Genomic DNA, 17,151 nt, shown 5'->3' on the forward strand with positions numbered 1-17,151 from the left:
ATTTTCTAGAAATCTTGTGGGACTATATTAAAGTTCCTGTTTTACATATAATAAATTAGTCATCCAGTTGGACAATCCAGAATATCTTCTTCCTAATTTAGCTAGGAAGGCTCTCTCTACTCTCATAGATAAACCAAAATAATGTCATTTTTGGACACACCCCTCCAAATTATTTCTAGCATATGCACAAGATTGCACAGGTGTCATGTTTCAAATAACTGGGTGGGGAATTCCAGGCTTCAGATAGGCTAAGAGTAAAGAACAGATATGATGCCTTGACTGCTCAAAAGAATTCAGTGCCCATCTTGCAATTCTACTGGACAAGGACAGAGGACACTATTATTTAGCAATCTGTTAACTATTTAAAACAAAATATGGAGAATATGTATGGAGAACAAGTTGGACCATTTTCTAAATTTTGAAAAGTTTGAATGTCGAAATTCCTCTGTTTCACATTTCCATATTTCTTCTGGTTGTAAGCTGCTCCTTTGTATTCAGGTCTGGTCTCAGAAGGATAATATAGCACTTGGGGATGAAGATGCAGACCAGCAGACCAGCACTGGAGGTCAGGATGGAGAAGACCTGAACAGCCACCACGTATTTCCCTTTGGTGCTCAGGTATGTGGGCACAAAAGTCACCCAGACGCTGCAGAAGACCAGCATCCTGAAGGTGATCAGCTTGGCTTCGTTGAAGGCCCCAGGCAGATTCCTAGCCAGGAAAGCTACTGTGAAGCAGATGGCAGCCAGGAAACCCATGTAGCTAAGGGTGATGTAGAATACAACAACAGCCCCTTCGTTGCATTGCAGGATGATCCCTCCAGGTTGGGAGTGGAGGTCAGAGTCAGGGAAGGGAGGAGAAACTCCCAGCCAGATGGAGCAGATGACAATTTGGACAGCAGAACAAGAAAGGATTATGGAGTTGGCCAAGCTCTTCCCCAACCATCTCTTAATTCGGTTTCCTGGTTTTGTGGCCAGGAAAACCAAGACCACTGTGATGGTTTTGGCCAAAAGAGAAGAAATGGCAACTGAGAAGATGATGCTGAAAATCGTTTGTCGGAGAAGGCAGGTGGATATCCTTGGTTGACCAATGAAGAGAAAAGGAGACAGGAAGCAAAGCAGGAGGGAGACCAGGAAGATGTAGGAGAGGTCCCGGTTGTTGGCTTTGACAAGGGGAGTTTCTCGATATTTAATGAAGATGATTAAGACAAGGCTTGTGGTTAGGAACAAGAGTAGTGCAAAAAACATCAGAATGATGGCTAGAAGTTCTTCATAAGAAAGGAAAGTTATAACTTTGGGGCTACACTGGATTCGGTTCTTGTTTGGAAATTCATCATCTGGACACTTGGTGCATTTTTCCGTATCTAAAAAATCAAAAATAAATATTTATTTAATATTCTATCCTGTTTTCCTACAAGAAACACATTCTTGGGACAACCAGCAGCATTTTCCAATATGTATTTCTTAACATCGCCACAAAAAGAAGATAAATAGCAATAGCACTTAGACTCGTCTACCATTTCATAGTGCTTTCACAGCCCTCACTAAGTGGTTTAATGAGTCAGCATCTTTCCCCCAACAATTTGGGTCCTCAATTGACCCACTTCAGAAGGATGGAAGGCTGACCTCCACTCCTAGCCTGAATCTGGTGAGATTTGAACTGGTGAACCACAGCCAGCAGTCAGCAGAAGCAGCTTTCAGTACTGCACTCTAACCACTGTTCTAACTTGGCTCTATAGAAATCATTTTATAAACAATGTAAGGCTAAGGTTTATGAAGCTGAAAGAAAACCTAGGTCAGAATGATTTTGATTTTATCAATGTATTTTTATTGCTGTTGTATTGCTGTTGTTTATTGTTAGCCACTCTGAGTCCTTTTTGGAGTGAGCGGCATATAGATACAAATAAATAAATAAAATCTGCCACCCCCTCCTTTCTCTTCCCAGCCCTCCTTCAGTGCTTCTTTGGCTATTCTCCCCATTAGATAGGAAACTTACAGGTTGAAAATAAACAAGAAAATCAGTGAACTTCAATCTCTCTTTAATGAACATGCTCTGGGTGTATCCACCTCCCACAAGGCCTTCCATTGTCTTCAATGTGACCCACCTTTCTGAGTGGAGATGGTCCCTTCTGGGCAAGCAACACAGTCATAGCAGCAAACTGGCTTTCCTTCTCTAGCCCTCTTGAAAAATCCAGGCTGACAATTTCCCACACATTTGGACTGAGGCAGAGACTAAGCAGAAAAACAATGAATGTGAAATAAAATGTGTTAGGACTCACCATCCATGCAAAATGGAGGTAGACATGGGCATTAGCCAAATAGCTATTGGTCTTCACTTAGGTAAATATGAAGTCTCTGACTCATTCCAAACAGATACAGGAAGTATAATTATGAGCAGATTCTTCATTTTTTCTTACTCTTCCTTTTGGCATCTAACATTGCAATAAATGACTTTTCCGCTTAATAAAGTCTGGAGGGATGGAACTGAGAAAAGATTTAAACCTTCAGTGACAAACAGTCTGTTCCAAAACTGTAATTAGAAATTAGGGCTGTCAACATTAAAAGAGATATTCTTTGTTGATTTGCATATTTATATGTTTAATTAGTATGTCAGCCATACGGGAGAAATGCAACTAAAACTGAGCATCTAGTTTCTAGAACTGGAGTGAGGTGAGATGGAGGTGAGGTCATCAGACTCTCAAACAGGGTATGCAAGGCATCTTTTGCTGCAGCCGTTGGGGCATGAAAATGAACCCTGTGTCAGAAAGGATTTCCAAGACCAAGCTAGATATTTATAATGCCTTGGGAAAAAAATCACACTTGGAATACTGCATCCAGTTTATTCCTTCCTTCCTTCCTTCCTTCCTTCCTTCCTTCCTTCCTTCCTTCCTTCCTTCCTTCCTTCCTTCATTCTCATTTTACCTACCTCAGAAGGATGGAAGGCTGAGTCAACCTTGAGCCGGTGATGAGATTTGAACAGCTGACCCACTGATCTACAGTCAGCTTCTGTGGCCTGCAGTACAGCACTCTACCTGCTGCGCCACCCTGGCTCTTTTTTTGGTCACCACATTATAAAAAGATGCTGAGACTCTTAAAAGAGTGCAGAGAGGAACAAATAAGATGACTAAGGGGTTGAAGGGTAAAATAAATGAAGAACAGTTGTGGGAATTGGGCATGTCTAATTTAGTGAAAAGAAGGACAAGGAATGATGTAGCATTGTTTCAATATTTGAAGGGTTGTCACAAAGAAGAGGAGGTCAACCCATTTTCCAGATCACCAGAAGGCAAAAGAAGAAGCAATGAATGGAAACCAATCTAGGAGAGAAGCAACCTGGAACTAAAGAGAAATTTCCTAATAGTGAGACAATTAACCAGTGAAATGGCTTGCCTTCTGAATGTTGTGGGGGCTCCATCACAGGAGCCTTTTAAGAAGAGATTGAACAGCCGTTTGTCGAGATGCTATAGAAGATGGGACAGGGTCAGAGGTTTTATGGCTAGTAGAATTCGAGACCAAGCTATAAAGAACAAATTGGAATCACTCTACACTTTGCAAACACGTTGATGTTCCTGGTTGTAAAAAATTATAAAATAGTACATCCTCATTTGGTGGAGCGACTGAATGTATGTATGTTGTCGGGTGATGGGAGCACAATTCACCATGCACTGTTTTGTGTGTTTTTATATTATAAAAATCAATAAAAATTTATATTGCAGTGATGGCAAACCTTTTTTGGTTTGCGTGCCAAAAGTGTGTGGGTGTGGGTGCTAGCATGCATGCACATGGCTACACCCCTTCCCTCACCCTCCATATGCACCACCCCTTCATGCTGCCCCCACGCATGCACACAATCCTCCCCACTCCTGTGCATGCACACATTCCTCACTGAAGCCTGTGAAGTAAAAAAATGGCCAAACGAGCAAACCGGAAGTTTGGAAAAATGGACTTCTGGTTTGCCCATGGTGCTATTTTTTGCACTTCAGAGGGTTCAGGGAAACTTCCAAAAGCCCTGGAGTGAAAAAAACAGCCCAACAGACAAATTGAAAGTTTGGAAAACATGCTTCCGGTTTGCCCGTTGTGCTGTTTTTTGCACTCCAGGGCTTTAGGAAGCATCCATGAAACCCTTCAGAGTGCAAAAAACAGCACAAGGGCAAATCAGAAGTGCATTTTCTGAACTTCCAGTTTGTTCATTGGGCTTTTTTTTTTTTGCACTCTGGAGCTTCAGGGAAGCTTTCCTGAAGCATTCAGATGGTGAAACAGCCTTCCCCAAGGCTAAAAATCAGCTGGCCTAGGGCAATGTCTTGCATGCCTTCTGATATTGCTCTGTGTGCTACCTGTGGCACGCGTGCCATAGGTTTGCCATTACGGCTATAGGGTCTCTTGCCTGAGCAGGGGTTGGACTAGAAGACTACAAACTCTGTTACTCTATATTGCTATTTGAGTAAAAAGAACAAACAAATCTGAAGCCAGTAGTAACTCGTTTTCTGGTCTTGTGGGTTTTCCACCAGTTTGATGGAGATATTAAGTTGCAGATGGTCCACAAAATGGAAGAGTACTGAAGCCTCCAAATCAGTCTAAGAAACTGTAAGATTTCTATTCCCCACATTCAATTCTCACTGAAGGTCAACCACCTTGGGGACTAAGTTTAGGCCACTTAAAATGGGATCTCAGAGTTTAGAAATCAGATAAAAGACACCAAGCTTTCTCCCACCTTGTTGAGCAACTTTAGGTGTGAATGAATATCTTGATCGATAATAAGTCTCTGTCTTTCAAAAGTGCCCAGGAACTCGATCCTGGGATCCTCCTTGGGGAGAACCAACAAGCTTTTGATGCCCAGATCTGCTGCTAAATCTCCATTTTGGTCTAAGTACAGTTTCATCTTGGAAATATTGCAAAACATATTCTTCTCCAGGAAGGGATGAAACTAGAATCGAAACATTTAGGAATTTTAAAACCTGAAAGCTTAGCTTTATCCTTACATTTGAATCTTTCTTCTAATCTACGGTTATGTAACTTGCAAATATGCTTAATTGAGAAAAAAGGTGTTATCATTAACTTCATAATTTAATTTAATTTAATTTAATTTAAATTTATTCTACTTCTATGCTGCCCAATCCCATAGGACTCAGGGTGGCTTACAATAAAAAACAATAGTACAATAATAAAAAGAAGTTGAACATCAATAGTAAATTTAAAACCCCATTATAACCCTATAACAAACCCATTTTAAAAACTCTAAAACCAATGTTCGTTAGATTGTTTGTTTGACATACCAGTCAAACATAATTCGGGCACGTCAGATTTAAAGTTCACGGTCTCCAAGCCTGTCGGCAAAGCCAGGTCTTAACAGCTTTTCGAAAGGCCAGCAGAGTGTGAGCAGTGCGAACATCGGAGGGGGGGAGTTGTTTCCATAGAACTGGGGCAACAACGAAAAAGCCCTCCCCCGCAGTCCTACTAACCTACATTGTTTAGTTGATGGGACCTGGAGAAGGCTGATTCTGTGCAATCTAATAGGCCTCTGGGAGGTATGTGGCAGGAGACGGTCCTGTAAATAGTCAGGCCCTAAGCCATGTAGGTCTTTATAGGTGATAACCAATGTTCTGCCTGACAGGGCTCAGGCGGTAATTAAGGGTCCAGGAAAGAAGGTCAGACACACACGGGCAGTGATAAACAGCACAATTGTATGAAACACAAAAGAAAAAATGAAACCAAACGTCCTTATTCTTCAGGAGTAAAACACAGTTCTAAGCGAAAGTTCAGATAGATACAAAGTGCATGTGGAGCGAAAAGGCAACCAAATACAAAGTTCACGTAGCAGGAAAGTTCCAGGAGTTCTCTGAATTCACGAGGCATGATAGAAGCAGTGATTCACAGGTTTCCCAAAACCCACTTGCCTGAAAATGCTGGGTTGAATCCAAAAGCACAGAGCAAAGATCTCAAAGCAGGTAACAGCAAAGCCACATAAACCACACAGATAAACGTCCACAGTTTGCCTCTGCCTCTGTTCCCTTTTGTAACTGTAGCCCTCATTATGGGGAACACACCCAGCCCTCAATCTGGGGACCACACCCAAACACAGGTGACACCATAATCACCATTGATAATCCTGTAATTGAACCCTAAGTTGCATTGCTCTACGGCTATGCATATTGATTATCTGTTCGGCATTTGAATCCAGAGAAGAGAGGCTATCCGATGGGCTGCCTGCCAAGTCCCCTGGGCTGTCTGTCAACTCTTCTGAGCTATCTGCCAAATCCTCTGGGCTGTCGGCCAAATTTTCTTGGCTGTCAGCCAGGCTTTCACAATCGCTCTGTGACGCATCTCTCACATAGGTGGGAGCAGCAGCCGGCCCAGGCCCAAACACAACAACCAACACCTTGAATTGTGACTGGAGACTAATTGGTAGCCAGTGAAGCACGCGGAATGTTGGTGTTATATGGGCGTACCTAGGCACACCCATAACTGCTCACATGGTTGCATTCTGAACTATCTGCAGTCTCCAAACACTCTTCAAGAGTAGCCCCATGTAGAGCGCATTTCAATAATCTTGATGAGGGCCTGAGTGATTGTGCGCAAGGCCTCCTGGTCCAAATAGGGCCGTAACTGGTACACCAGGCGAATCGGGGCAAAAGTCCCCCTGGCCACAGCTGAGAGATGGTGTTCAAGGTTCAGCTGTGGATCTAGGAGGCCACCCAGTTACAAACCCCATCTGAAGGGACCACCCCCCAAGAACAATGGACAGACAAATGGAATAGTCCTTCAGAGGAGATGCCCAGAGCCACTCGGTCTTGTCTGGGTTGAACTTGAGCCTGTTGGTTCCTATCCAGGTATACCCTAACACCTTCAGGCATGGCACATCACATCAACCGCTTCACTGAATTAGCATGGGGTGGAGATGTATAACTGGGTATCATCAGCATACTGATGATACCTGACCCCTTGCCGTCAGATGATCTCACCCAGTGGCATAAGTGAATGAAAAAGGTTCAGAAATATTTATCAATATATATTGACAAATATACATTGGGAAATATGATTGATAGAATTAGTCAATTGTAGGGAATATTTTAGAACAAATAAATTGAACAACATGGAAAAAAACATTATTTATAAACTTGAAAAAAACAGGTTGTCGGACTAATCTTCTCTATGAAAGACCAGTCAGGAAACATACCAGCCTGAGCTAATTCTACTTTATTTTAATACTATATTAATAGAATTTGGTGAGTCTGTAAGTACACATTTCACACCCAATTCCTTTTTCAGCCTGAAAAGTTAGGGAGGATCTTTTCTAAGTTTCTTTCCTTCCATTATGCAGCTGCAAGATTCTCCCCTCTTATCTGATCCTTCCCTCAGCAGCCTCTTTTCTTCCCATCCCAAAAATTATTCTCACATATCATAACACTTCCTAAACAGATTATACAAATGTTGGTGATATAACTTGAACAAACAATTTTGTAATGTGATTAGAAATCTAGTTAAATGCAGGGTGGATTGTATGGTAAGTGAGCAAAAACTTAATTTTTAATCTTTTTAATTTTTCTCAAGAAAATGAGTAGCTACAAGTAACAATTTATCTTTAGTCATCAATTCTGCATTGTCATTAATATAAAAGAATTGATAAATCTCTGTGATGCAAGATTTGGTGGAAGATTGATAACAACTCTCAGACAAAACTAACGTGATCTGATTTAAAGAGTACCAAATTTCCAGAAAAAATGTTTATGATTTCCTCATAGAAAGAAGTGCCTGAACTGTAGAAAAATATCTCATACTACTATAGTATCTCATAAAAGGTATATCTTCAAAATAAATTAATGATGCATTGGAAGAACACCAAGCCTGATAAGTATTTAAGTTTATTCTTGTGGTTAAAGCAGAAGGCTAGAAAGCAAGAGAGTGTTAGTTAATTAATTAAGCTAATTATCAGGAAGTATTGTTAATACCTCACTGAAATCAAGTTATATGCTCAGTATTCATACAATATATTGAGGAAAGAACATAATATCTGCGAATATGGTATGGGACCAGGAGAGGGTGGGTTCCTCCTGGTTTAGACTGGTTCACCCAAATTAGTAGTGACACACTGGTGACATCATGATGACATCACTGAACCAGATCAGTGCCAGTCCATGGGCGTCACCATCTTTAAAAAAAAATTGAATTAAAAATATTTTTCCCTTATGAGCATGCGCAGAAGCCGAGTTCCAGCACAGTGCATGCAGTCACCATCTTTTTTTCTGCTTTTTTGGGGGGAGGGGGGTGTTGTCAGATTTTTTGTTACTGCGCATGCACACATGCATAAAATGTGCCAATGTGACACCAGATGGAGCGAACTGGCAGTGAGGTAAGTTGGAACCCACCTCTGGACCAGGAGACTGTGAATTTGTCAGTCCTTCTCAGCCCAACTCACCTCCCTGGTTGGTTGATGTGGGGAAAATTACTTGTAAATAAATAAATAAACATTTGTGAAAATTATCTCAAAATTATAGTTGATTGCAAACTGAATGTGAATCTTTAAAAAAGACAACAGACAGAAAGACTACAGGAGCAATTTCTCCAACACAAATTCTTAATTGGAGAAGTGAGGATACAGCATTCTTCCATTAACTGAATAATTACGGTATGTTAGACAGAAGCTTAAGATCTGCTTATCAGAGAGTCAGATGAGGAAAAATAACTTCAGTTATAAAAGGAGGAGCTTTTTTAGAACTAAACCAGTGAAGGAGAGCACAGTCTTCTCTTCCTTTAAATGCAAATACGAGGGTTATCCAGAAAGTAAGGCTACAAGGCATGTAGCTTTCATGGGGAATGTTTGTGGGAAAGTTGGTATTGCTGTCATGTAGGAGGAAGCCAGCGGAAGAGAACGAGCAGTGCTAGGGGTCAGTAGATCATCAACTGGCATGGTGGTCAAGGTTAGAGATGAGCATTCCATTTGCCTCCAAGGGCGAAGTGCGCACTATAATATGCTACCTGAATGCTAAGGGCATGAGCGCTACAGTGATGGGTGCCCAAAATGCTTACTGAAACACACAAAATGAAGGTTGACTCAGCCTTCCATCCTTCCGGGGTGGGTAAAATGAGGACCCGGATTGTGGGGGCAATATGCTGGCTCTGTTAAGAAGTGCTATTGCTAACATGTTGTAAGCTGCCCTGAGTCTAAGGACAAGGGTGGCATAAAAATTAAATGAATGAATGAATGAATGAATGAATGAATGAATGAATGAATGAATGAATGAATGAATCGACAGTAAGTGCCGCCCGAGAATTTTTTGACCATTTCAAGATTGAAGGTGAGGCTTTTCTCAACTGTATAGTGACAGAAGATGAAACTTAGATTTATCAACATATTCCAGAGAGCCAACATCAATCAATGTAGTGCTGCCATACCCATTTTCCTGCAGCCAAAAAAGTTCAAAACTCAGCAATCAGCAAGAAAGAATTTGGGCACCCATCGCAGCAGCGTTCATGCCCTTAGTATTCAGGAAGCTTATTACAGCATGCACTTGGAGAGAAACAGAATTAGGATGTTGCTAGAGAATTCCTGGAGTTGAAGTCCACAAGTCTTAAAGTTTCCAAGTTTGAAGACCTCTGGGCTTGATGGTCAGTGTTGCCTTTAAATTTATGAAGGTAAAATTCCACAGTGCTGATCACAAACCTAAAATACAGGACTTTATTTCAAAATGCATACAGCCCTTTTAAGTTAGCAATTTATTTATTATTATTTATTTATTTATTAGATTTCTATGCCACCCTTCTCACAGCAAGTCAGGTGGTGTACAATATTATAAATACAACAATATATAAAAGAAATCTAATTTACTTTAAAAGATGCATGCACAGAAGCTGAATCTTGCGCAAGGATGAGAGCGTGTGAGATTTCCATGGGTTTTTCTGCTTCCACGCATGCACAAAAGCTAAAAATCCCAGAAACCGGCCAAAACAAGGTAAGAGCTGTCAGTCGCTCTGCTGCGGCGCTCATGGCAGCTGTGCCGCCAGCTGCCTGTCTGCTCGCCTGCCTCGCCACTCCCCTCTCGGTGGCTTTAAAACACCACAAGCGGACTGCCTACTCTGACTCTGCTGCCGTCCACTCGCCTGCCTTGCTGCTCCTCTCGTGGTGGCTACATCATGAGTAGCCTGCCGGCTCTGCTGTGAGCGGCAGCTCCGTCCGCTCGCCCCTCCACCACGGCGACACCCGCTGCGTTGCAAGTGGCACACCCGGCCCTTACCTTGCTCTTCCTTCTCCAAAAGAGATTAATGGATCTATATCAGGACCCCATACCTGCCATGGCTGCAGCCTTGGAGTCCCCAACATTTTTTCACCCTCCTTCCTTCTCCTCTTTGGTTTGGAGGAATAGGCAGCATTTACAGCATGGGCCAGAGTCACAAAGAAACTGTGGTCAAAATGGTGATTTTTGATCCGCATCTTGTTCGTTTTCTCTTGAGTGTCCAGTGGTGCTTTCTGGGTGCATGTTTTCTGGCCTTTGACAGAAAATAGATGCTTTGAAAGAGAACAATGAAAATAATGATCTTGAAATTGGGGAACTACAAAGAAGTAAGGTTCAAAGCCAGGATCATTTGGCCTTTCTTTTGACAGATAAGCAAAGTTCCAAATACTGTGGATATATTTGAGAAGTCTCTTCCCTTTTATTGAATATATTATAAAATTTGGGAGGATCCATACTTTCCTTTTAATGGGTCCGGATATATCTTCAAATATTAAATGGAAAGGAAGAGCTCTATCCAAAATGGGAACATTTTCTATGAAGTGAACAAAGACATTGACTTGTCTCCACTTAGAAATGGCATCCCTGAGCAATGATGTATGTCCAGTCATTGAGAACTGTTGTGATATAACAACACAGATTTCATTCCTAACAAGCATAGGAGTCAAAGTTCTCATGAAATTCTCTCCATTGTCTGTGTCTGAAGCAAAGAGACCAATCAAGGTCCAATTGAAATGGAGGAGCAGTTGAACAATGGCTGGGTAGTTGACTTCTTCTTTGGGCAGGATCCGGTGGAAAAAGGGGAATTGACTTTTATCACTCAGAGCCTCTGAAGCAATTCTATCTCTGATCTGAAAAAACAATGAAGAATATTGTGTTATATTTGGGGGTCAGACCAAGTCCAAAATACTAGATATTAACAAATCAAACCCATTTTCATGAATATTCTAGAATAGTTTGTGGATTAGATATTGTTTAAAATATTAAGTAAAATATTAAAGACAGAATATTAACAGGACTATATAAAAATTGAAATACAAGAAACAAAATTAGCCAAAAAATAAAAAATGTAAATCCTATTTTTCTATCACCCATTATTTTACTACAGTTAAAATAACACATGCAAAAGTGAAGTTTTCTACACTGCCCAAAAAATTAAAGGGAACACTTAAACAACAGAATATAACTCCAAGTAAACCAAACGTCTGTGAAATCAAAGTCTCCACTTAGGAAGCAACACTGATTGTGTTTCTTTTCACATGCTGTTGTGAGCACAATCAACTTTGTACAAAACAAAGTATTCAATGAGAATATTTCATTCATTCATAAATAGGATGTGTTCTTTGAGTGTTTCCTTTATTTTTTTGAGCAGTATATTTCAATAAAGGGACCAATTATTTATAGTTTTAATGTTTTGATACAACTTTCACTGCTTCTACATCTTTGCTTCAGATTCTTTGTGCAACAATCCTTTTGGCTACTTGTACAAGAGCTTTTGGCCATTTGTACAAGAGCCAGGGAGACCACAACCTCAAATATAATTTTCAGTTGTACAATCCAACAGGTCTTTAATTGATATCTTGTCTGTTTTAGAAGACACAATCTGGGGAGTCTGACAGTTTCATAATTATAATTTTACACAACAATTATATACCCTGATTTTAATATACAAAGAAGAAATTGTGTAAATTCCCATATAAGCTCTGAGATATACTCCTCAGTGCTGTGACTGGGTTTGTTCTAGTAGTGCTATATACTAAGCCCCAAATTTCAGTTCTGTATAAGGGCTTAGGGGTAACTTTGGCATTATATATTTTAATAAATGGGAAGAAAGCTGGATAGCTATGGATTTTCGTTTAACTTTAAGCAGTGAATTCACTTGAGCCCTTTCTCTTAAATGCCTCATTTGAGGGAAGCAATATCCAGTTTCAGAGAAAATTAACCTTAGTAAGGAAAGGTGTTATTTGCTTTGTCACCGTCAAATAGGCATCTTTGGCTATAATGTCATTTTCCAAAGAACATAAGTTTTGACATTGATTCATCAATAATCAGATAATTATGGACACAGTTTTCTATACCATTCAATTTCTGAGTATGATTTATGAATATTGCATTATGAGTGCAAATCAGGGTATTCCACTATGTATTTAGCACTTTGACGCTTAGCATCTTTAGAATGCTAAAATCTTCAGGATGCTACCCTGATTTGCACCGGGGAACTGCCAGAGGACTGGAAAAGAGCTGATGTAGTTCCCATTTTTAAGAAAGGGGGGAAAAACAGATCCTGGAAACTACAGACCTATCAGCCTGACCTCAATACTACCAGGGAAGATTTTGGAAAAGATAATCAAGCAACAAATCAATGAACACCTAGAAGCAAACAAAGTAATAACCAAAAGTCAACATGGGTTTGTCAAAAACAGATCATGCCAGACTAATCTTATAGCATTCTTTGACAAAGTGAGAAAATTAGTGGACAAGGAGATATGCTGTTGATTGGTTTACCTCAGTAAGGCTTTTGACAAAGTAGACCATAACCTACTACTAAATAAAGTAGAAAAAGTAGAAAAATGTGGGGCAGCAAAACCACCAGATGGATTCAAAACTGGCTAACCAACTGCACTCATTGTGTAATGGTCAATGGAACTACATCTATGTGAAGGGATATATGCAGTGGAGTACCCCAAGGCTCTGTTTAAGGCCCAGTACTCTTCAACATCTTCATCAATGACTTGGATGAGGAGATAGATGGGGAACTCATCAAATTTGCAGATGACACCAAACTGGCAGGAATAGCCAACACTCCAGAAGACAGGCGCAAAATACAGTTGTATCTTGACAAATGTGAACAATGGGTGCTATCTAACAAAATAAAATTTAATGGTGGAAAAAAAAGCAAGGCTCTACATTTAGGCAAGAAAAAGAAAATGCAGAGGTACAGCAATGTGGTAAATTGCTCAACAGTAGTAACTGTGAGAAGGATCTTGGAGTCCTAGTGGACAACCATTTAAATATGAGCCAGCAGTGTGCAGCAGCTGCCAAAAAAGCCAACACAGTTCTAGGCTGCATTAACAGAGGGATAGAATCAAGATCATGTGAAGTGTTAATACCACTTTAACACTTGGAATACTGCATTCAGTTTTGGTCGCCACAATGTTGAGACTCGAGAAAAAGTACAGAGAAGAGTAACAAAGATGATTAGGGGACTGGAGGCTAAAACATATGAACAATGGTTGCAGGAACTGGAATGGCTAGTTTAATGAAAAGAAGGACCAGGCGAGACATGATAGCAGTGTTCCAATATCTCAGGGGTTGCCACAAAAAAGAAGGAGTCAACCTATTCTTCAAAGTACCTGAGGGCAGAACAAGAAGCAATGGGTGGAAACTAAACAAGGAGAGAAGTAATTTAGAACTAAGGAGAAATTTCAAGACAATCAGAACAAAATAATCAATGGAACAGCTTGCCTCCAGAAGTTATGAATGATCCAACACTGGAAGTTTTTAAGAAGATGTTGGATAACCACCTGTCTGAAGTAGTGTAGGGTTTCCTGCCTAAGCAGGGAGTTGGACTAGAAGACCTAGAGGTCCCTTCCAACTCTGTTGTTATGATTATGATTCTTCATTACTCCTGATAAGATATCCAGACTGAATAACAAGGGTTCAAATATCCACCTTTCCTTTCCCCCTTTATCAATCCTTCTTTTCTAATGGCTCCACTAAGCCCCTCAAAGAAGCACTTGTAGAAAGGGCTTTGATCAGAACGAACAGTCTAAGGTCCATTTTAAGGCCAATCAATTTTCTACATGATATTTCTCCTTCACTAGTTTACCTGACTGACTTAACTTTTTCGAGAAAAATCTATTTTCAATATTGGATTATTAATTTATGTATTATTTATACTAATTTATATCATCTTCAATTCTACCTAAAACCTTGCTCTTATGCAAGGAATGCATGTTTTTCCTACCCAATCTCAAGTTTCCTTAAGAGCAACATGGCATTCATTTTAGCTGCAACATTTATTAGATAAATTGTTCCTGCTAGTGTCTTTTTGTTCAATTTTTTATATACAAAGACATGATTATATACAACTTGAATTCAACTGGATATAGCACTTATTATTTCTTTCTGAAAATGCCATTAGAGGGTTCCATAAACAGGGATATTCTTGAACAGCTAAATAGCCACTAGAAAATTTTCTACAGGGACCTTATTGCTCTTCAGACCTTTTATAGTGGATTTGTATATGAACACAGTAGGGTAAAACATAGCTGATATGTTCACTAACATGGTGAAAAGCAGTCCTTGAATTCCATGGAGAAGATAGGATTGCATATATTGCTCACCCGCCATCATCTCCTTCACTGTACCAGAGAGTGAAAAACACACACAAACCTGGGGGACTTTGTAGGTGTCTGCTAAGATTGACATCTGGATGGAGATATCCCTTCTAGCTGCATCAAGAAGAGCCAGGAGGTTCTCCTTCCTTCCACAGCCATAGTTGGGGACGTTGGCTTGTCCAGTGGAGAGAATGTCCAGCAGGGCATCTGAAGTGTGTGAAGTGCTCAGATAGTTATCATGAATGTTGTATCCCAGTGTGAGATTGTGCAGGAGCTGTGAATTCTTGTTGACTACTTGAATTGCAAAAATTAATCGTAGGGTTTTAAAAAAACCATAAGAAATCCTATTGTAAAAATGTTTATGTTATTACCATCAATAATAACTAATACAACACTTTACAGGCATCCTTGACTTACAACCATTTATTTAGTGACTGTGATGTGTCATGTGATCACATTTTACAAACTACTGACAAGCAAAGTCAATGAGGAAGCCAGATTGACTTACCAATTGTGTTACTAAATTAATAACGGTAGTAATTCATTCAACAACTGTGGCAAGAATGTTTGTAAAATGGACAAAACTCATTTAAAAATTGTCTCCCATAGCATCAGAAATCCTAGGCTCAATCATGGTTGAGAGCTACCTCTGTTTCAAATATAACCCTGTCTGTCTACATAGGTCTACTGAGCATAAGCCAACATTGATCAAAAACTAGTGATCAGTTATGCAAATAGGAAAATGGGCTGGGCTGAGGTAACTACAATTGTTTCAATCTCTTCTTCAAACAAAAGTCAGCATTCAAGTGATGAACTCAGGATTGAACTGGGGGACGAAAATAATCTGAAGTTCTTTCATGTTTCTTTCATTTTTGGATTTATTTATTTTATTTATTTATTCTTTGTCCAATATACAATACATATGGAAGAGAATAGACATTAAGTAATATATATAAAGATAGAAAGTAAAAAAGAAGAGAATATATATGATATAAGAGATACGGAGAGAATATATAAGATATGGATAGATATAGATATAGATAAGGAGAGAATATATATGATATATGAGATAAGGAAAGACAATTGGACAGGGGACGATAGGCACATCAGTGCACTTATATACGCCCCTTACTGGCCTCTTAGGCACCTGGAGAGGTCAATCGTGGAGAGTCTGAGGGAGAAATGTTGGGGGTTGGGAGTTGACACTATTGAGTCCGGTAATGAGTTCCACGCTTTGACAACTCGATTGTTAAAGTCATATTTTTTACAGTCAAGTTTGGAGCGGTTAATATTAAGTTTGAATCTGTTGTGTGCTCTTGTGTTGTTGCGGTTGAAGCTGAAGTAGTCGTTGACCGGAAGGACGTTGCAGCATATGATCTTGTGGGCAATACTTAAATCGTGTTTTAGGTGCCACAGTTCTAAGCTTTCAAGACCCAGAATAGTTAGTCTATTTTCGTAGGATATTCTGTTTCGAGTCCCTTCCATAAAATAAGACAAAAGAAGGAAGACATGGAAATAAAAATCATTCAGAAAATTAGACATGTCCTACAATGTAGGAATAAATGAAAAAGTAGAAAAGAAGGAAAGTGTTAGAATTGCAAATGGAGGGAATGTAGCTCCATTACCGTGAATGACTTACGAATCAGACTGACTAGAAGGAGCACTGTTGAAAGGCAACATTATATGCGATATTTTTGCTGCAGAGATGATGATACCAATGAGATGGTCACCTGGGCTGTAATAGCTCCATGGATTGTTTCCATCCTGGTGCTCCAAACTCAGCAGGCATTTCTTTCTAAGATTTCCAGAGACCAGATGGGGCAACAGCAGCTTTATCAGCAGAAGCAGGAGGTCCATACTTTATGGGGTGAATCAATCCCCTTCCTGTTTCCAAAGATGAACATGATTGAGAAGATTTCAAATCAGTCTCACAAGATGGAAATGTCAATGGCTTTCCTGATTCAGAAAGAGGGAAACATTCAACTTCACTTGGAAAGGGAGAGATCCAGATCCTGCCTGTCCCAAAACTCATTCCCATGCAGCTTCACCTAATGAATGTATCCGTTTCTGATACAACAATCTTTGCCTATGGCTTCAATCTAATGTTTCTATCAAAGGCCCAGATGGTCATAATTACAGGGAGAAGCAACTTTTCCTCTTGGGACCCTGAACAATTTCTGGGCTCCATGTGCAGAAGAGAGATATTAGGAAATAATGTGAGTGAAAAATCACAAATATACCCCTGGAGGCTTTACTATGTCTTTCCTATCTAGATATGTCCAGAAAGTATGTTTTGGGAGACTCTTTCATCAGCTAGGTTAATCAGAAACCCATTTCATCTTCCAGCAGGTAAAGACTTTGCCTCCCAGTTGATGTCAGGATAGTTTAAAAAATTCCCCCATTACTATTATAGTTGCTTCCTGCACAACTTAAATAACTGTCTAGCAAAAAAAAGAAGAAGATATATTTTATCTATTTGATTGGGTGCTCCATGTGTTGTATACACATATGGCAATGGCATTCCTTTTCCCCTTTATATTAAACCAAATGCAATCAAGAAAGTTTTCATCATTTAAAGGCAATTTTGGGTT

The 17,151-nt window shown here is 39.9% G+C and overlaps 1 protein-coding gene across 1 annotated transcript; it reads right to left on the reverse strand.

Annotated features, from left to right (window-relative positions):
• Positions 1-450: 450 nt before the first annotated feature.
• LOC139170782 (vomeronasal type-2 receptor 26-like) lies at positions 451-16,417 on the reverse strand. Its single transcript, XM_070758290.1, has 6 exons — positions 16,200-16,417; positions 14,616-14,904; positions 10,277-11,071; positions 4,706-4,918; positions 2,103-2,229; positions 451-1,361 (listed from the first exon to the last, which is right to left on the reverse strand). The coding sequence occupies exons 1-6, from the start codon at positions 16,415-16,417 to the stop codon at positions 451-453; spliced, it is 2,553 nt and encodes an 850-aa protein (XP_070614391.1).
• Positions 16,418-17,151: the final 734 nt, after the last annotated feature.

Source organism: Erythrolamprus reginae, chromosome 8, assembly GCF_031021105.1.
Source record: "Erythrolamprus reginae isolate rEryReg1 chromosome 8, rEryReg1.hap1, whole genome shotgun sequence".
Lineage (NCBI taxonomy): Eukaryota > Metazoa > Chordata > Lepidosauria > Squamata > Dipsadidae > Erythrolamprus > Erythrolamprus reginae.